Below are 20,531 nucleotides of genomic sequence, written 5' to 3' on the forward strand. Positions count from 1 at the left end.
CAACCAAGTTAAAAAGTTAAAACCAAACATAGATACGGATGAAGAAATCCAAAATGAAAACCAGATATTTGTTAATAATATTCAAGCAGTGCTGCAAGCTCTAAATACAAAAGTCTGTACTCCCAATGGAAAGAACGATTACGTTTTCTAGTGAAAATAAGAGATCAAAATATTTATTCTGGTGAGGAAGGTAAGGAATTTGAAGATCCCAGCCTGAGAATAGTATTTGACTATACTTTTGAGAATATTCAATTATTTAATCAATATAAGGAAAAAGTCACAACTAGTGATGTTGTAATTCTATTCAGTAAGGCTAATAATGTTGTTATTAATTACTTCAAAACAACATTTCCATTAATTTATGCAGCACTTAACGAATTCAACCATTAAATATACTACTACTAATTACAAGTGAGAAACTTCATTGCAAAAATAATAAGATTTCCCGCCAAAATTATTATTCCTGTTAAAGAGAATCACGTTTTGCAATTTTGGGTAATCAAGGCAAGGTTTTTTGTGACGTGTAAATTTCTCACACTTGACATTTGTAGCTTTTCAAAAAACAATGACCCAACAACACTTCAGCAGTATTCATCATTTCTTCACTTTGTTTCTTCTGCTCGTGATTATTCTTTCCACTACTACTAATATTACTTTCGTTTCCGGTCAAGCTGTTTACACTAGTTCTGTTATCGGTGGAACATTGAACGAAACAAGAGCCATCCATGCCAAAATTATTATCTTTGACAATTATGTTGGTCGTCAATTGGCTATCTCTGCCAATGGTGATATGTATACAACTTTGGGTAGAGGAACTGTTCGTAAAATTACTTCTGATGGATTATTTGTTCCATCGGTTGCTGGAATTGAGACCAGTTATGGATTTAGTGGTGATGGTGGGTTGGCAATTCATGCACAACTGTCATATTCGCTGGGTATATCTGTTAATCCAATGAATGGAGATGTGTACATATGTGACATAAACAATCATAGAATTAGAAAGGTGTCGTCTGATGGTGTTATTTCTACCATCGCTGGAACTGGTAGAACAACTTTAAATCCCATCTCTCCAAATACGTACCGTCAAGAAGGAGGTTACAATGGTGATGGATTGGCAACCGCAACAGATCTTAATTATCCGAAATATGCTCAAGTTGACTCAAAGGGAGATGTCTATTTTGCTGATACATATAATGGACTAATTAGAAAGGTTTCCAATGGATATATTACAACAATTGCAGGTTCAAAGCAAAATAGTACAGTTAATACATTTGGTATGGCCCTTAATACTACATTTGGAGATTTGAAATCTTTTTCAATGAATTTGAATACTGGAGATTTGATGATTTATTCAAATAAGGGAATATTTAGAGTATTTTCAAACGGTACTGTTGTAGTAATACGAAACAGTTTGCTTATTTCCAATAATTATTTTGTTGACATTACATTCAAATCTGATACAGAAGTTCTTTTTGGATTGACCAATTCTATTATTTCTTACAATTTAGTTACCAACACTTCCACTGTATTGGTAACAGTTATTTATTTATCAGGATTTACAATTTATAGAGATGAGATTTACATTACTCAATCTTCAAGAAATCTTGGACAAATCAAAAAGTTATCAATTATTGAAGGAAAAGTTAAAATTATACCAATTGCAGGAATTGAAGATGAAATGTTAGATCCATCCTATTCCGGTCCTGTTCAAAATGTTTCTCTTCTCAATGCTAATAGAATTACAGTTAGTTCCTCAAATGAAGATGTGTATTTTAGTGAAACATATTTTAACATTGTAAGAAGGATATCATTAAGAACAGGAATTATCTCAACAATGACTGGAACTGGTGTCTGTGGTTACATGTCAGATGAAGATGTTGCAACACAAGCTAAATTGTGCAATCCAGTTGGATTAGCAATCAATGATTTGAATGAATTATTCATTGCAAATTCTAATTATCCTGCAATTGTCATGGTAAACAACAGTAGAATTGTTCCAATTTGTGGAAATGGAGAGTATGGTAGGTCTGTAGATGGTATTTTAGCAGTAGATTCCAAGCTGGTCAATCCTACTGAAATTTCCTTAAATCCCTTAACAGGTGAACTTTATATTTTGGATGATTACAAGGGAGCTGTAAGGAAAATATTCAAAAATGGAACAATTACTAGCGTAATTACAAAAAATTCAGGTTCTAGTGAATCTATTGACTATATTGCAGTCAACCCAAAGAGTGGTGAATTTTATTTTCTTTCCAATTCAATACTTTACAAAATGACAACCAAAGGAAGAATAGCTGTTGCAGGATCAGGTACATCATATGAAGATGGTGTTTTGGCAAAGAATTCTAAATTCAATTCTCCAAAATCAATCGCTTTCAATCCAGTAACGAATGACATTCTAGTTACAAGTGACAATTCTATTCGAATCATATTAAGCAATGGAACAATTACAACTTTGAAATATACCAATACTGATCCATTTCCACTTTCTTCTTTAGAAGGTATTGCTGTTAGCTCAAGTGGTGATATCTATATAGTAGATGCAGGGAATTATGCTATTAGAAAGTTGACACAATGTCCAAATGGATGTTTTTATGGACAGTGCAAAACTCCAAATATTTGCACTTGTGATAATGATCATTATGGAATTGATTGTTCGAATAGAATTGATTGGGAATCAAGAACTGCTGTCATTATTGCACCAATTCTAGTTATATTACTTATGGGTATTATGATTATTGTAATTGTATTAATTATTTTGATTTATTATTTTAGAAAATCTATTTCAGTTAAAATCCAACAAGTTTATGATAATTTAAAACCAAAACAAACAAATATTGAATTGAATCAATCATTGTTGGATTATCAACAACCACAATTGTTTAAAACTAATAACATTTCAATAGAGGAAGGATTAATGAATGAAAATGATGATAGTGACGATCCTGTTAATAGATATGAGATTTTGGAAAGAATAGGAAGAGGAGGATTTGGTTCTGGTAAGTTTATTGGAAATATTTTTATTCGAATCTTTTCCTTATTAGTTTATAAAGTTAAATATATTCAAGATGGTTCGATTAGAGCCCTTAAAACACTCAAATATGCTAACATTGAAGAGTTGAATTTAGCAATGAAAGAAGGAACCCAACTAATGAATTTATCACATCCAACCATTTTACATGTGAATGACATTTTTGTGGGTAAAAATAATTTGATATACATTGATATGGAGTATTATGAACAGGGAGATTTATGTTCTTTAATTTCAAAATCAAATGAACCTTGTAAGGAAGCAATCATTCTTCAAATTATGAATCAAATTTGTTCAGCTCTTCATTATGTTCACACTCAATTGAAATCCATTCACAGAGATGTTAAACCAAATAATATATTTATCAAATCAGTCCATGATAATTCAATTCAGGTTATTTTAGCTGATTTTGGAATGGCTAAACAAAATCAAGGATCTTCAAATAACTCATATGCAGGCACTCCATTATTTATGAGTCCTGAACTTGCAATGGGATCTAAATATTCATTTAATACTGATATATTTTCATTAGGAGTAACTATTTATCAAATAATGACCAAGGATAGTTCTATTTCTGTTGGTCAATTGCACCTTTGTAAAGATTCTACAAGTGTTAAGGAGATTCTAAGAAATAATATGAGTCAAAGTGGAATGTATTCGGATAATTTGATTGAAATTGTAATTATGACTTTAGAGAAAGATCCTCAAAATAGAATTGACTCTTCTCAATTATTGGAAAAGATAAAGATGATGGAATCAAGTCACCAATAAATGAGCTATTTCACCATTTTTTTAATCTTTATCTTCAAGATTTTATTCAATTAGTAGAATGTAGAGAGTAATGGAATATGTAGAAGCAAATTGTAAACATCAAATAATATCCATTCTCACAAAAATCTCATAACTAAAATCCATACAAATCCATTTCTACATATTAGGAAAAGTAATCGTCAGCATTATCTTGATGGTCACATGGTCACTGTCATCTGGAATTTCCAGCACATACTGCGTGAGCACTTTCCTTTCAACATCTAACATCTCTGATTATTATCATCATTGAGGCTATTTAAACTTTCCATATCGAATACATGCACAAACAACATTCAAAAAAAACAAACAAAAATGGTGCGACATGCAGTTGGTGTTGGAATGAGTGTCATGATAGTTCTCTTGTTGGTTATTGTTGTGATGATCAATGTGATGGTCGAGGCTCAGAATATTGATCACTTGTTTCCGTTGATTGAATCATTGAAGGAAGAAGATGAATTAGACTTGAGAGGAATGAAATACAACGAAACACAAGTAAGTATAGAGTTGATTGTGTTGGATAATTGAACTCGCTCCAATAATAATGATTACTATTGAACGATATTGATGATAATAGCCTATTGTTAAAAATCCAAGTGAATTTACTGGATATCGTGTTGGTTTGATTGCTTCTCATTGTTTTGAAGAATGCGAATTGACCTTCCCTTATCTCTATTTTGCTGCTCGTAATGCCACATTGGATGTTATTGGACCATGGTGGGTAAAGGATGGAAAAATTGCTAGTTGTGAATTTGTTAGAGTAACCAGATATGCCAAGAGGAGCTTTGATTTCAAACAAGCTCTCTCTCAAAAGTATGACGCCTTGATTGTGGTGGGTGGAATATGGTCTTCAACTGTTGTCAGAAATGATGGAGATGCTATGGAATTGATTAGACAACAAGCTGCTAGTGGAAGATTATTGGCTACTGTTTGTTCTGGATCTACAGTTTTGATTAATGCAAAATTGATTAAACCTGGAATGCAATTGACTGGTAGTCCTTCCATTGCTATTGATTTGGAAAATGCAGGTGCCAAGTATTTGGATGTTCCAGTGGTGAAAAGTACTACCAATTTAATTACTGGTCGTTCTCCAGGTGGTTTGGATAATTTACTTTTCACTGAGGAAATTGCCAAGCATTTGAAAGCTCAAAAGAAATTGAACAAATTGCTCAAACAATTTAACAAGCTCTTGAATAAGCAAAATTAAATTCTCGAAAGTCTGACATCTCACGTTCCTCTTTTATATTTGAAATGATGTTTTGAATTTGTGTGAAAGTCAAAGAGAGTATTTAATTTAAATAATTGTTGAGATTAAAAAATAAACTAAATGCTAATAAGCCAAAGGTATCGGAAAATATTCCATCACACAAACAAATTGATTGCCCAATCAAACAACATTCAATTTGACAATAAGAATCAATCATTTCAAGTTCACCACACAAATATTCATAATTTAAATAATTTAAATAAAAAAATGTCTCAAGATCATCAAGAAAAGACTACTAATTCTCATAATGAATTAATTGAAGTCTTTACAAGTGCTGGAGAACCAACAGGAAGAGGGGAACCAAGATCTAAAATTCATTCCGAAGGTATTTGGCATAATACTGTTCATACATGGGTGTTGGAAACAAGCACTGGCAAATTGTTGGTTCAGAGAAGATCACCAAACAAGTTAAATCATCCAAATCAATGGGATACTTCATCTGCTGGTCATATTTCTTTTGGACAATCTAGTGATGAAGCAAGTGTTAGAGAAATTGAAGAAGAATTGGGTATTTCTGATGTCACTATAGAAGAATTGGACAAGTTTGGTACCATTAGAGTACAATTGGTTTTGAATAATGGAACTTATTTGGATAATGAATTTATTGATGTTTATATTGTAAAGAGAGATCACATTGATTTAAACAAGTTGACTTTGCAAGTTGAAGAAGTTTGTGGAGCTGACCTAATTCATTATCGTGTATTGGAAAGATGTTACGAATTGAAACATCCAGATTTTGTAAATTTACCAGATAGTGAGGAAACAAGAAGAAGATTTTTCACTTACATTGCTAAAGAGCTAGGAGAAGAAAATAGAGTTTATAGTGAAGAAGAAATTCAAGCACTATGGCCTGCATTTGTACCAAAATTGTAAATGAAGATGTAACTCTGATAAAGAGATAATCAATTAATTTATTATAATTTTCTACTCGTTATGATTATATATCATTATTATTTGTGAACTAGTTGAATTATTATTCTATTTGATAATTATTACAATAATAATGACAACCGATCAGTTTACCCATTAGACCTCTTAGAAACGATTCTTACCAATCGCCTGGAATTAGATATTTTCTAATTCATTTTCAATTTATTGAGAAACAGGATCGGTTATTGTTAGCAGAAAACTTTGAAATGCTCATCTCCTCTCTCTTGCAAAATTTCTTCTAAAAAAAATCATTTTAAAACATTTAAAACACAATCTTCAACGCATTGGTGATATTATTATCCACTAAATATTTCAAAGAAAGGAGGATAAACGATATCCAATACAGAGGTTGTTCTGGTGATTGGGATTGCTTTGGGGTATATTTTCGCAAGAAGTTGGTTGCTAGGAGGATTTTAGAAGAAATTTTGCTTTCAATAGTAGGAATAATTTAATTATTTTGTCACCACAAGTACATTATTGAATAATTGTGATGATGTTGGCGAATATGGAGGATTTTACTAACCATAATATTGTGGAAGAGGAAAATAGCCAATCTACATTTAAACAACCTAGGTTACAATCCATCAGTGATCTCAAGTCGGAACCAAATTACTTGAATCATAAAGCAAATTCATTGTCCTGTATGGACCATACACCAAGTAGGAAAATATCTAGAAAATCGAGTATTGGAAGTCAGAGAACAAGTCAAGATAAAACTCCCATAAAACCTTCACCATCATCAAATCATAGAAGGTCTCAAAGTTTGGTCGTTGAGGAAAAGGATGATTTTATTGAGGAAATGAGAAGAAATTCAGAGGAATTCGACAAGATTTTCAATGAAATATTTACTTTGGATTTGGAAGATGAATTACATGGCAATTTTGATGATCATTTCCCAGCTGTTTACGTTCATAAGCCAATTAACAAAAAGAGAAAATGGTTAAAAAAATTATTAAGTTTTAAAACTAAACCAGTAATAGATGATAAATACCATTTACAGAAATCTTCATCTATGGAGGCTTTCCACAACCACATTAATGTAAATAATAGTACAATACGTAGAGAATCATTTGATGTATTGCCACAGGTTGGCAATGAAAAGAATATTTTCATTATGCGTAACCCTAATAAGGAAAAGGCTTTAATAGTCGATCCAGTTGCTAATTATTTTGAACAAGATTTTACAACACATAGTAATGAAATTTCTCAAGATGAAGAATCAATCATTGAGTTGGGAGAAAAACCATTCTACCACCCAGTAACACCAACCAAAGAGGATCAAGACACAATCAAATCACACAGTATGAAAATGGAATTGGAACATTTTTATGATAGAAAGAATGGCCAAATTTTAGGAATAGGAATGCCTTTTGTTATTGTTAAAGAGATGGGAACCAACAATATTTGTCTAGGATTGCAAGGCCCAAAGAGAATGGACTCATCAGTTATTATTGATTCATTACTCTTTGTACTTGGATCATTCATCTTTCCACCACTCTTATTAATTGCCATTCCATTTGCTCTCTACAGGATTTATGCATACTACAAGAAGAAGCGAAGAGAGCAAAGTCTGACCAGATATCTGGTATTTGATCATCATACATGTAAAATTGAGAAACGTCTCTACACTAGTGGTAATAGAACGATCTGTTACAAGGGTATTATTCCAAAAGAGGCTGATATTTCTAGCCCAGTACCAAATCAAGTAACCTACTATCATGAATCATCACCAGATAATACCCTAGTGTACAGAAATATTCACATTGGCAAATTGCCTCACACTGATGAAAAGATTGATTTTATTGACTTTAATGACATTAGCAGCTTTGACATTGAAAAGGAAGGAAGTGGAAATGAATTCGATGAATTATATTTTGTTTGTTGTGTCTTACAGAATGGAAAGAGAATCAGATTGAATAATGAAGAAACCAATTCCATAGATATTAGTTTCAGAAAAGTCAGACAACTCAAAGCAGCACTCGAGAAGAGTAAAGTAGCTGCCAAGACGAATTTGCTTTCTCGAGGAAAACAAAGTAGCAAGAGAAAGACTACCAACAGCATGTCCATGAGAAATTTAGATAAATTATTAGATGAGGAACCAATTGAGGATGCATACCCAACACTAAGAAGATCCATTAGTTGGACCGCTGCCAACTAAATTAGTAACTTAAAAAATGTCTGAAAAGGAGTACATTTTCATCACGATAGATATTGTCAGAGATTTTGTTTGTGAGGAGGGAATCTTCTGCAAAGCTTTTGGATATGATGATGTGAGTAATATCATCAATGTAAAGGAAAAGGTGTTGGAGTGCTTGAATTATGTCAAGGATCAAGCTTCCGAAAACATTACAGTTCATCACTCTATCTGTTGCCAATCTGTGTATAAACACAAACAATTCAAATCAGCTGGATTGGAAGATTTGTGTGTAACAGAGCAAGGACAAGAATGCATCATTCCCGATGATTGTTTTGATTATAGAGTAGTCAAGACAACTAATTCTATATTGGATTTGATCAAATGTGAGACAATTGTCAGCACTACTGATGATGATTCAAAGCAAATTCTAACTCCAAAGGATGCATTCATCAAACTCCTTTCTCAATATAAGCATAGAAAGAACTTGTTCATTATTCTGTTGGGCGTCACAACGAATTCATGTGTAAAGACCTCTGCTCTCAATATGACCGAAATGGGATTCAATGTTATCATTCCATTGGATTGTGTTGCCTGTAGAAAATCAACAGAACCATCAGCAACTAGTTTTCTGAAGAAAACACCATCTGTTGCTACTGTTTCATCATGGACCGATTTATTTTCTAATTAGAAAAATTGAATGCAATTCCTAGGTTGACCTTGTGCATTTGTGAATGTGAATAAATCGATTTTGCATGCAAATAATAATTAAATTGATATTTAAATAAAAACAATAGAGTAATGATTAAATAAATTTAAAGATTTTGAAATTCAAAAAAATGTCTGAAAGCAACAACCATAGTGAACCTTCATCATCATCATCATCTGATAATTCCAATGCAAACAATAACAACCAAAAACAACAAACTTCGGATCAAGATTGGGACACTATTCGTTCCATGACCATTGAAATGAAACCAATAGGTATCTTTCACTCTTGTTATAAATTCAAGAATGCCACACCAAGACAAGGAGCCTTGGCACCAATCGGAAGAGGACGTCTCAAGATTCAATCACCTCTATTTGCCATGAACAATCAACATCACTCTCTGATGGGAATTGAACAATTTTCTCATGTTTGGCTTGTTTATTATTTCCATGATAATAATAATATGGAGAAATTAAATACAATTCATCAGAACAATACTACTAACAATACTACAAACGATAGTAATAGTGATAATAATAATAATAATAGTCAGAACAATAATAATAACAGTGAAGAAGAACAAGGCTTGATTCGTCCACAAGTTAAACCACCCCGATTGAATGGAAAGAAGGTTGGATTGTTTTCTGTTCGTTCTCCTCATCGTCCTAATCCAATTGGCCTAACATTGGCCACTATTGAACAAGTTGATTTGAAAAAGGGTGAATTATTATTGAGTGGAGTGGATTTAATTGATGGAACACCAGTTCTAGATATTAAACCATATATTTCAAGATATGATTCAGTATTTGGTGGTGTTGATATTTATGGAAGAAAGGCAACTGGATATGAAAACAATGATGAGAAGAAGGTTGAATATAAAGAACCTGAATGGATTGATTTGGATCCAGTTGTGGGACATATTAATAGTGTAGAATTTACTGAGGAAGCAATTACTCAAATTAAAGAATGTTCAATCGAATTGGATATTGAAAAACAATTTGGATATAAGAATTGGATAGATGTTAGAGAGGCCATTGAACAAATGCTCATTCTTGACCCAAGAAGTATCTATAGAAGAAAGAAGTGTGAAGATAAGGTCTATTGGTTCCACTTTGATGATTTGAATCTGAGTACAACAATTAAAACAGAGGGTGATAAGACTGTTGCTACAGTTTTCAAATGCGAGATTTGGAGTAAGATTGTAGCATCACTGACAGAGGAAGAAAAGAGGATTCACCACATCACCAAATAGTTATTCGATACTCCTCGTTGTAATCAAAGATCGTGCATTCCTGATTTACATTCTCTAGTACTATTTAAATTGAAAGCTTCAGTATTAGTACATCATAACACCTCAATGCATCTCATCTCCCAAATCTTTCGTTTAAGTTATTGCTTTCACTCTTCCATCTCTGCTTATTAGCAAATTACAAAAAAATGGTTGGTTTCCTACATAGCTCTGGAAATAATGGAGATGATCTTCAGGAACCTAAATCACCAACCCGAACCAATTCAAATGCCAGCAACAATGCTCAAACACAGAGGAAGAAGTCGACTTTTCTTTCTCCTACTCAAGTAGCAACCAGTTTGGCAGATATGAGCGAAGGAAAGAGAAGAAGTAGTCTTGTTCCAGAAACTCCAGAAAGTAATAAATTGAGAATTGTATTGATAGGAGGTGGTGGTAAGTTATGCATTAGAATTATCGAATAACACATTGTATTTCTTCAAGGTTCCGGAAAGACAACCCTCTTTAAACAGAGAAAACTTGTGTTAGGGGGCGGTTTTAGTGGTAAGTTTTAATGAGAGATGAGAACCATCTAAATTGCATTTCATCACTACACTTCAGAGAGAGAATATGAACAAGCAAGACTCATTGTTCATACAGAGCTTCTTCATGTCATGTACAGTTTGGCATATGAATTGTATAATGGCGATTTTGTGTCAAATGAAAATGTAAAACAAATAGCTCACGATTTCTTGAAGATAGTATCGGAGAAGTGTAATCATAACGAACATGCTCTCATCAATTGTATTGAGCATATTATTGAAAAATCTCAACTTTGGAAAACATTCTTTACGAAGGAAATATTCAAGCAAGTTATGGAATTTAATCCGAAATTTTCATCACTTTTTAATTTTTCTGTGGATCCTTACTTTTCAGAATATGATAGAGTAATGCATATGGATTTCAAACCTCTCGAAAAAGATCATATAGTATTTCAGAAAAAGACAACAGGTATTGTCGAGTCAAGTTTCGAATATATGAATTCTTTCATTGTTCATCTGTAAGTAACTCATTCTATTAGAATTCAACTAGATCTATTACCTTTAGATTCGACTCTGGAGGACAAAGAAATGAACGTAAAAAGTGGCCAAACATGTTCTCTCAACCAGTTGATAGCGTTTGGTTTGTTGGTTCTCTATCCGATTTCACCAAGATGTGTTACGAAAACAATACTCTTAATCGTTTCGAGGACTCCCTGGCAGTATTCAGTGATTGGATTGATTCTAATACTACAAAGAATATTAGAGATTTTAGACTTATTCTAACTCATGCTGATGAGCTTGAAGAAATGCATATTAGCCCAGAAACTATCTCATTCCTCAAGTCAAATCTTATTCCACACGGAAATGCCAAGGAGATTATCGATGGCATCACTGCCAAGTATCAACTCTTAGATAAGAATAACAGGTTGACCCAAGTTTCTGTGATTAATTGTACTGATACAGAACAAATTAGAGACTATTTAACCACAACTCTAAATAGTATTATTGATGGCAGATAAACCATCAATCTATATTGTCCAAATTTGTGTGAAGATTAGTTCACATTTTATCTGTATTATAATTTTGTGAGAGTAATTTACAATTATTTCTTATCCATTTCCTTCTTGAGGATTGGACAACATTTCTCAATAAAGAATTTTGTGTTAAATGTTGTAGATTCGTATAATTCAAACCGAGAAAGTCCATCATCAGATTGAATTAAATGTTTGGAACAAAATTCCATAATCTTTTTCTGTATCTTCTTACTTGTTGATGGTTGATCCTCGTTAATCTTATCATAAATTGATACAAGCAATAAGAATGCCTTCTTTTCTTCATGATTCCTTATTGGTTTATCCCCTTCAATCATTTGCAAAACAAGAAATTCCCTAATTAGTTAAAATTTAAGAATAAAAATTTCTCTGTAGTGATATTTGTTTGCTACTTACAGTGTCTTCTTATAGATTGTAAGGGATTTAATCTTCTTAATCTCTCTTGTATTGAAGAATAATTCTCTATAAAATAAGAATGCTTCTTCTTCCTTTCTTTTAACACTTTTTGGAATTTTGGCAAGTTTTTCACCATTCTTTGATGATATTCTTCTAAACATTGACATGTCGTTCATGATACACCATTGCCAAGTTTTCAAATAATCAACGCTCAGTATCAGGTTGAGTAAACTGACAAGTTGATAATATCTCTTATGAAGGAGTGCTTGTTTCTTTTCCAGAGATTCGTCCTGAAGTACTGGAAGCGCTGATCGTGGGCTCAGTACCCCTTGTTTCAATCTCTTAAAATTGAAATGTTGTTCACCTAGAAGAAACACATCAGGATTCTCCACAACAGGTGAAGTTGGAAATACAGTTCCTTCCACCAGTGACGTTGGTGAAACAATCTTCTTCTTTGCCTTCTTACACACTTTTATAAACTCTTCACACTGCCTAGAGTATTGCAACATTAATGGAACAGCAATCTGAGTACTATGTTTACAAAAATCATGTAAATCAATCACTTTTAAAACATTATTTTGAAACAGCTTGTCAAACATTTCACTTGAAAACAACAAGGATTCCTCCTCTGATGTCTCTGCACTCTGTGTAATCTGTGCAATGGTTTTATAATTAAATATAAACGATAGCATGGCATCTCCTCGTCCAATATTCCTCCTATAAATTAAATCCAATGAATAGTCTTCATATTCCCTCGAGAGTGGTAAAATACATTTCAATAGAGTTTCATCATCAATAAAATTCTCCATCATGTAATGAACAACCTCTCTCGGAATCAATCGAAATTGTCTATAATTATTCTTGATAATAATTAAATCAATTGAATCAAAATTAGGATTCTGATGACATTCTGTATCCATCGATCCAGCATCTGAATACGCTGACTGATCAACAATTCCTCCTCCTCCCAATAACAACGCACCACCACCATTATTACTATTATTATTAGTACCACCAACAATATCCGAGGATGAATCAAAGACTTTGGCAAATGAAACATCATTCTCCTTGTTGTTGCCTGGCGAAAAGATCATTTTTTTTTTCAAAGTACCAAGTTCATAATTTTTGCGTGATGATTTTTGATGATTTTTCTGTTTTTATGAAAAAATTTGTAACAATGGATGAAAATTGTAAACATTTAAGAAGTTGTTGTAAAGTGGAAAGTTAAACGTTGGTTCATTAGAATGCATTCGTGTTGAGTGGTTGTTTATTATTAGTTCAACAAACTTTACAAAAAAAAAAATGGGTAATTTATTTAGTGTTAATCCACCTGCTACTGAGGCACCATCTATACAGCAGGGAAATAGTTCTCATTCAAATTGTATCAATGAACGCATCATCAACATTCCAGAACATGCAATTACAGTTTCTAGATCTATTTCATTAATTAACTCAATTGGTAGTAAGAATGCATTCCATAGAGAAACACTTCCTGATCTTCGAGAATTATTCACGAATTGCCTGAAGAAGTTTTAATGATTGAAATCTTTTCCTTTTTACCACTTTCAGAGTTACCTAAATTATTGGTTCTTTCCAAAGATTTCGAAAAGAAATTGAAACAACAGGATGAATTATTCTCTCGTTACTTTTTGCAAGCAAGAATTATCAATGAAAGAACATCAAAAAGAATGACCACTTACAATGAATTGAAATTGGTAATTGAACAAGAACTCACATTGAAACAAATGACAGAACGTATATCAAGAATGAAAGAATGTAATAAGGTGTTTTAGTTAAAATTGAATCATAGAAAAGAACATTGTAGATCTTATCTATTGAAAATTAAGTGCACACCATAAATGGTCAGTCATACTTTCGAATTGCTTTTAGTCAAAAGTTTCTAAAAAAGAATAAATTGTCAGCATACTCGCTTTATGGAAGGACCTTGTTATTCTTTCAACAAGAAAAACCAAACAACAACTTCTCTCATAATCTTCCTCTCTGGTTGCCTGCCTCTACACTTTCGAATAGTTTCCTCCACAATTTTCAAACATAAAGAAAGTTCTCTAACACACAACTTTCATCACACTAAAAGAATAATCGAGAAATGTTCATTCCCTTCCTTCTTCAATTCTTTCTGTGTTGGTTTGTTGTGTGGTGTGTTCAGACTTTTCTCCCGCCACCCGACAAGACTCCAAACAACACTTCCTCTACTGTAAATAATAATTATCAACAACACAAAGAAAACAACACGAAGGAATTACATAGAAATGATGAAGGAAAGTTATTGTTTTTGTGTGAGTTGAGAGAGACGAGGGAGGCTTTGCAAAAGGATTTGGAGGAATTAATTAATACTAATAATAATAATATTCATCATGATGATGATGATGACGATAATTTAGTAATACAAAAAGAAGAGGATAATGTAGAATTAATATCTAAATTATCAAATAGTGATGAGAAGGAAATATTAATGGAATGTAAAGAAGAATTCGGATTGGAGACAATTAGTAATGTAATTCAAGACGATCATCATTCTAGTCTTCAAAATACTACTACTGAAGACGAAGAAAAACTTGCCGAATTTATTCAGGCCATCATTCATGCTCATGACAGCAATAGACACCTACGAAACCAATATCATTCCATTGAATTGATCGGACAAGTGTGTAGGAATTATTTGGAAAGGAAGGAACACGATCAAGAAAGAAACAGTCTCACCAATTTACAATCATTGATTAAAAGAAGATTTAATCAACAGGTTATGAAGAGTGATTTGGAAAAACTAAACTTAGTGACGGGTTTTTTGCATTCCAAGCAGATACAGTATCGTATTGCTGAGGAGATTGTCATGTTGAGAATGATTCAATCAGTCATTAGAGGAAATTCACAATATTGTGATTTCAAGAACCAAGTTAATTGTACTGTTATGGTGCAAAGTCGCTGGAAGTCTGCATATTTGAGAAGGGAGTTTGATGAGATGAAAGAAACTTGTCAAACAGTTCAGAGTTTAACAAGAGGAAGAACTCTAAGAGCTCATTTCACACAATTTGTACAAAATGCTAGTTTTATTCAAGGTATTATCAGAAAATATCAAACTAACAAGCTTGTCAAGGATAATTTGGCAATTATTGAAGTAATTCAATCTTGTATGATTGGTAGAAATGCAGTGAATTCTTTTGTAAACTCAAAAACTTGTATTGAGGCTATTCAAGCATTTTTAATTGGAAAATTAGAAAGAATCAGAACTAAAGAATTGGAACATGAGAAATGTAAAGTGGATTGCACATCCACATTACAAGCCACAATGAGAGGAAATTTAGTGAAGAGAGAAAAGGAGTTTCAATTATCAGCTGCTGAATGCATTCAAGCAACTATTGTAGGTGCCTTAGAGAGAAAGTTACTTCATCAAGCTTTAACAGAGCAATCATTCTTAACCGATGTTACTTTAATGCAAAGTTTAATTAGAGGAAAAATCGAACAAGATGCAATTGAAAAATGTTGGAATTTAGTAATATCACTGCAGAGTTCTTTAAGAGGTTACAAGGAAATACAACAATTCGCAACCTCCTTGCAGTCTACGGAGATTATACAGTCTCTGGTTAGAGGGGCTTGTGAGAGGAGAAAATACTCAACTGCTGTTCAAAATATTGACACGTTGCAAACCTTTTTCAAAGCTCAAATAATCAGGAGCGAATTATCCCAATACCAGAATTCTTCTCTTTTACTAGGAGCTTTCTTTGAGAAACATTCAGCCAAAAGGAAATTCAGAGAAGAGAAGCAATCATTGACAAATATTCAAGCGATATTGAAAGGACATCTTTCTAGAGAGAACTATGCAAGCTCGATATGCAGTGTAATAACTCTTCAAGTTAATCTCAGATCAGCCCTTACAGCCAGAGAGGTCAGCAAAGAAATGGACGAAATAACCACAATTCAGGCATTTCAAAGAGGTAGTATCTGCAGAAGAGAAGCATCCTCTAGTTTGGCATCAGTTTACTACTTGGGAGGATCAATTATTGGAAAAATTGAACGTTCTACCTTTTTGAAATGTTTATCCTCGGTTTATGATATTCAAGCTTCAATAATTGGCTCTATTAAAAGAAAGAGATTGAAACATATATACGCTCTAGTAGAAAATATCTTAGCTCTAAGAGAAAGAAAGATTGAAGAAGAGCTTTTGCAAAGCAGTATTCAAAAAATTACTATTCTCCAATCTATTGTTAGAAGAAACAATGTCCTTACACCTAACGTTGCATTAACAATACAATCGAATGTCAAGGGATATCTTATCAGAAGAGAAAAACATGAGGCAACGGAGAACATTAAGACTCTATCAGGCTTTCTTCAATCATCTCAATCAAGAAAGGTCCATCAAAGCAAATTGACACAAATCATTCAATTGCAAGCAATTATTCGTGGAAATTTATCTAAAAAGTATAGAGATCAAAGGAAATCTGATCTATTATGTTTACAGGGCTTAATAAGAGGTTATTTGTGGAGAAATGAATCCTATTTGTATATTCCTAATACTAGCTTGGCAGTTGCTCCAATTTCTGTCACTGAAACCATCAAGAGAATATTTGAAGATGAAATCACAGAGGATTCATCAGATAGCAGTCCTACTGAAGTTATTCCTCCAACCAGTAGAAGAGTTCCATCGTTTGATGCAGTAACAGGAGGAAGATCTAAACTTTCCCAACTTATTAAGGACAAAGTTACAAAGTCACCAGTTCTTGATCTTTCAAATATGAATATCGAATCTCTTCCACCAATAGGAACAGACTGTTATCACATAACGGATTTGAATCTCTCCAAAAATATGTTAGTAACCTTACCAGAGTGGTTCTGTGACAAGTTTCCGAACCTTAAAAGGTTAAATTTGAGTGGAAACAGATTTTTCGATACTAACAAGTTACTTTCAGAAAATTTATCACCAATTTCTCAAACTTTAACCTTCCTTGATTTGAGCAAGAATAGATTAGAGTACTTTGAATTGCATTACATTGATGAAAATGATAACGTTATGACCACAAATTTCCCAAACCTAACTAGTTTGAATTTGAGTTATAACCAACTTTTGAATGTTTCCAGTGAAATGTTTGAGCTCGTCTCTTTAAACAAACTTGAAAATCTAGATCTCTCACATAACCAATTGCTTACTTTTCCTACTTTGAAATCTTCTGATCTATTAAAGAGATGGAAGGATTTCAAGGTTATTAATTTGGAACACAATTCTTTCCTCCAATCTGAAATTGGTAAGATATTTTACATGTTCAAAAAGCGTCCAGACTTGTTGAAACAATTGAAAGGTCAGCTCTATAAGCGAGGAGCTGCCAAGGAGAGTGAATCAAAGCAAGTAATGGATGATTTGGAAATTAATGCAGAGATTGGCGCTCTAATGGAGGAGGAAACTCAAACGGAAATGACAGAAATGGCTTATCATGATCAATTCAAATCCAACCTCACCTCACTAGGAAGTATAAGAACTATCAACACTAATAGTGACTATGATTCAGAAGATGATGAATTGATGACTGATAGATCTTTCTACAGCTCTACATCTAATTTATCTTCTGGAGGAATTAGTCCTAGATTTAGTTCTCCAGCTCTTCCAAGAAAGAACAGAGCTAATTCAGCATCTCCATTCTTGTTAGGTCAAACTCCAAAACATAGCAATAATACAGAAAGTACAGAAGGTTCACCAAGAACTGATCTGGAAAAAGATACCCCAGAACTAGATTCTCCAAAGACACCAAGATTAGAACTTTTAGGACAACCAAAGCCAATATCAATCAATGTTTTGACTCCAATATCAGGTCAGGCCAAATATAGCTTTATTCAAGATATTCCAACAGTGCAATCAACAAACACACCAACTACTTTCACTCCTCCTGATTACGAAACTAAAACTGTAAATATTCCAAAGCTCAATTTGAACTCAGCTCCATCACCTAATACTCCAAACAATCAATTAACTTTGAATGCTGACAATTTCCTTTCCGCTCGTTCTGCGTCTTCTGATAATATGAGTACACCTAATTCTTCATTGGCAAGTCCTGTTGTTGAATCTGAAAATTTGATCTTTATTCTCAATACTGAAGCTCTCAAAGACTCTTTCAAAGATTTCTGCGAAAAGGAACACTCTGGAGAGTCTATCGAATTTTATGATGCTGTTTCTTCATTCAAGAAACTCTCTAACCCAGTCGAAGTTAGAGATCTTGCCTGTAATATTTATGATTTATTCATAAATCCAATAGGAAAACACGCCCTTAATATAAATAAGAAACAAATAGATAAGGTAAAATTGGATCTATTCAAAGAGGATGGAACACTCACAGAAGTGGTTTCAACTGGAACTTTTGATTCTTTATTATATTATGTAAAAATGAATTTGATGGATCCTCTGAAAAGATACAAGGCAACAGAGGAATTTAAAAAGTTGGATGAATTTGTCAAGATGCCACCTGTGGATATTCCACTACCAAGACCAAAGTGGGGCACAGCAAGACATCCACTTTTGAAGGTTGGAGAATCTAAAAAACAATTCAGAAGAAAGAAAATTCCATACCTTTCAACTCCAAAACCTTCCACAACCAACAGTAATAACAGTACTAGTGAGGACAGAACACCTACTATTCAAGGAAGTATTTCTCCAATCCCAGAGAGAAAGAGTATCAATATCAAACAGATGAAGAATAGAATTAACAACCTTATGGAAATTTTACACTCCGAGAGAAAGTACCTCTCGTTTCTCATAGATTTATGGGAAATGTATTACATGCCTCTCGTGGATAACAAATATTTGAAAGGAACTGAACAACCTGTTTCTAAAAAGAGAAAATCCACTTCTGAGCCACCAAGCACAAGCGAAGATTCGACTCTCAAAAGAAAAATCTCGTTCATTGATAAGATTTTCAACAAGCAAAAGAGTTCTTCCTCATTAAAGGATGAAGATAAGAGATTGGTCGGTAAGAAGGATGCTCTCGAGATGTTCCCAGCCAATTTATTTACCATTATCACTTTCAACAAGAGCTTTTTAGTTTCATTGGAGGAGAGATTTGCACTATACAGCGAGGAGCAAGAAGGTTCAATTATTCCAAGAATGTACAACATGATGATTGGAGATATATTCGAAAAGAGTATTCCATACTTTAGAATTTATGAAAATTATTTGGAAACTTATGAAAGTTGTATGAACAAAATTAGACAAGTCAGAGCTCAAAACAAGGAATTTGACACCTGGATTAAGAAACGTAAATCTCACCCAAGAAGTAGAAATTTGGAAATTAATTCACTACTTGTGGTTCCTGTTCAAAGAGTTGTCAGATACAAACTCTTAATTGAAAATCTTATTGAAACAACTGAGGAAGATCATCCAGACCATATTCACTTACTTAAAGCTCTGGATATGATTGTGGATGTTGCCAACCAACAAAACAATAATATTCGTCTTACTAATAACCGTGTCAAGGTGAGAATGTTGACACAACTCTTTGATTTTTATGAACAATTGGGAGCTTCCTCAATTTCTTCAGGAGGTGTTGTAGAAGATAATTTATTAATTAGAGAAGGAGATGTAGAGATTCAAATAATGAAGGATGAAAAATCCAGTCCAAAACGATCCTACAAGGTTCAGAGAGCATACCTCTTTACTAATGTCATTATATTTGTGGAAAAAACCAAACAAGTTGACAAACAAATTACACAAGAAGAAAATACCAAATCATCAGAAAGCTCACAAGGTGAAACAAATACCAATATGGAGTTGAGAAAATCCTCATCGTTCGTTATGAGAAAATTAAAGAAGAGTGGATCTGAAAATAACCTTACCAACTCACCACCTATGCACAAGTCAATCAAGGTAGAGAAGAAGCATTTCCGTTTGGAGGATGCCTTTGTTTCAGGAGGATCAGCACTTACCATTGAAATTCGTTTCACAACACCATCCATTCACTCCCTCAAGTCATATTCAACCAATGATTTGACATCTGTTGGAAATTTTAATATTGGATCAACAATCAACTCGGCACGTAGTGCAAAATCATCAAACAGTACAGAAGATATGCCAGATTCTGCCAGAAAACGATCTTTCAGTCTTTTTGGGAAATTGACAGGCAAACACAAGAAACAAACCAATATTTCCAAAGATCAAACAGTTGCAGTATTGAGTTTTGATTCCTCTGAATTGAAGAATGAATGGCTTTTTGATTTGGAATCATCTATCAAGGAAGCCAAACAACGAGCAGCCAACAAGGCAAGCAAACTCCAAATTTCCTCATCCTTTACAAATTAATAATATTATTCAATTTTTCAAAAATTACTATTATTTAATACTATTTACAAAAAAAGAATTTAACAATCATTCTGATGAGTGAAGAGTGCATGATTATGATGTTTTAAAAAAAGATAGCAAGAACCAAACAATTCCGATTAAT

The 20,531-nt window shown here is 33.1% G+C and overlaps 8 protein-coding genes across 8 annotated transcripts; 7 read left to right on the top strand and 1 right to left on the bottom strand.

Annotated features, from left to right (window-relative positions):
- Positions 1-565: 565 nt before the first annotated feature.
- On the top strand, positions 566-3,802 carry NAEGRDRAFT_57249 (serine/threonine kinase; the record flags this gene model as incomplete). The annotated part of the gene is made up of 1 exon (XM_002680441.1): positions 566-3,802. The coding sequence occupies one exon, from the start codon at positions 566-568 to the stop codon at positions 3,800-3,802; it is 3,237 nt and encodes a 1,078-aa protein (XP_002680487.1).
- A 351-nt stretch (positions 3,803-4,153) lies between these two features.
- On the top strand, positions 4,154-5,045 carry NAEGRDRAFT_64273 (uncharacterized protein; the record flags this gene model as incomplete). Its single annotated transcript, XM_002680442.1, has 2 exons — positions 4,154-4,333; positions 4,416-5,045. 2 exons carry the CDS (start codon positions 4,154-4,156, stop codon positions 5,043-5,045), a joined length of 810 nt encoding a protein of 269 aa, XP_002680488.1.
- Positions 5,046-5,354: 309 nt separating this feature from the next.
- Positions 5,355-5,618, top strand: NAEGRDRAFT_5493 (uncharacterized protein; the record flags this gene model as incomplete). The annotated part of the gene is made up of 1 exon (XM_002680443.1): positions 5,355-5,618. A coding segment is annotated over one exon (264 nt), but the record flags the coding sequence as incomplete, so codon positions are not given.
- A 922-nt stretch (positions 5,619-6,540) lies between these two features.
- NAEGRDRAFT_64275 (uncharacterized protein) lies at positions 6,541-8,193 on the top strand (the record flags this gene model as incomplete). The annotated part of the gene is made up of 1 exon (XM_002680444.1): positions 6,541-8,193. One exon carries the CDS (start codon positions 6,541-6,543, stop codon positions 8,191-8,193), a length of 1,653 nt encoding a protein of 550 aa, XP_002680490.1.
- An 815-nt stretch (positions 8,194-9,008) lies between these two features.
- On the top strand, positions 9,009-10,130 carry NAEGRDRAFT_64276 (uncharacterized protein; the record flags this gene model as incomplete). Its single annotated transcript, XM_002680445.1, has 1 exon — positions 9,009-10,130. One exon carries the CDS (start codon positions 9,009-9,011, stop codon positions 10,128-10,130), a length of 1,122 nt encoding a protein of 373 aa, XP_002680491.1.
- Positions 10,131-10,315: 185 nt separating this feature from the next.
- NAEGRDRAFT_64277 (uncharacterized protein) lies at positions 10,316-11,664 on the top strand (the record flags this gene model as incomplete). Its single annotated transcript, XM_002680446.1, has 4 exons — positions 10,316-10,559; positions 10,608-10,667; positions 10,725-11,163; positions 11,196-11,664. 4 exons carry the CDS (start codon positions 10,316-10,318, stop codon positions 11,662-11,664), a joined length of 1,212 nt encoding a protein of 403 aa, XP_002680492.1.
- An 83-nt stretch (positions 11,665-11,747) lies between these two features.
- Positions 11,748-12,902, bottom strand: NAEGRDRAFT_44367 (uncharacterized protein; the record flags this gene model as incomplete). The annotated part of the gene is made up of 2 exons (XM_002680591.1): positions 11,748-12,033; positions 12,094-12,902. 2 exons carry the CDS (start codon positions 12,900-12,902, stop codon positions 11,748-11,750), a joined length of 1,095 nt encoding a protein of 364 aa, XP_002680637.1.
- A 1,298-nt stretch (positions 12,903-14,200) lies between these two features.
- Positions 14,201-20,413, top strand: NAEGRDRAFT_57251 (rho guanine nucleotide exchange factor; the record flags this gene model as incomplete). The annotated part of the gene is made up of 1 exon (XM_002680447.1): positions 14,201-20,413. The coding sequence occupies one exon, from the start codon at positions 14,201-14,203 to the stop codon at positions 20,387-20,389; it is 6,189 nt and encodes a 2,062-aa protein (XP_002680493.1). The 3' UTR covers positions 20,390-20,413.
- Between the last annotated feature and the right edge of the window lie 118 nt (positions 20,414-20,531).

The sequence above is a fragment of the Naegleria gruberi genome, assembly GCF_000004985.1.
Source record: "Naegleria gruberi genomic scaffold NAEGRscaffold_9, whole genome shotgun sequence".
In the NCBI taxonomy this organism is placed as follows: Eukaryota; Heterolobosea; class Eutetramitea; order Acrasida; family Naegleriidae; genus Naegleria; species Naegleria gruberi.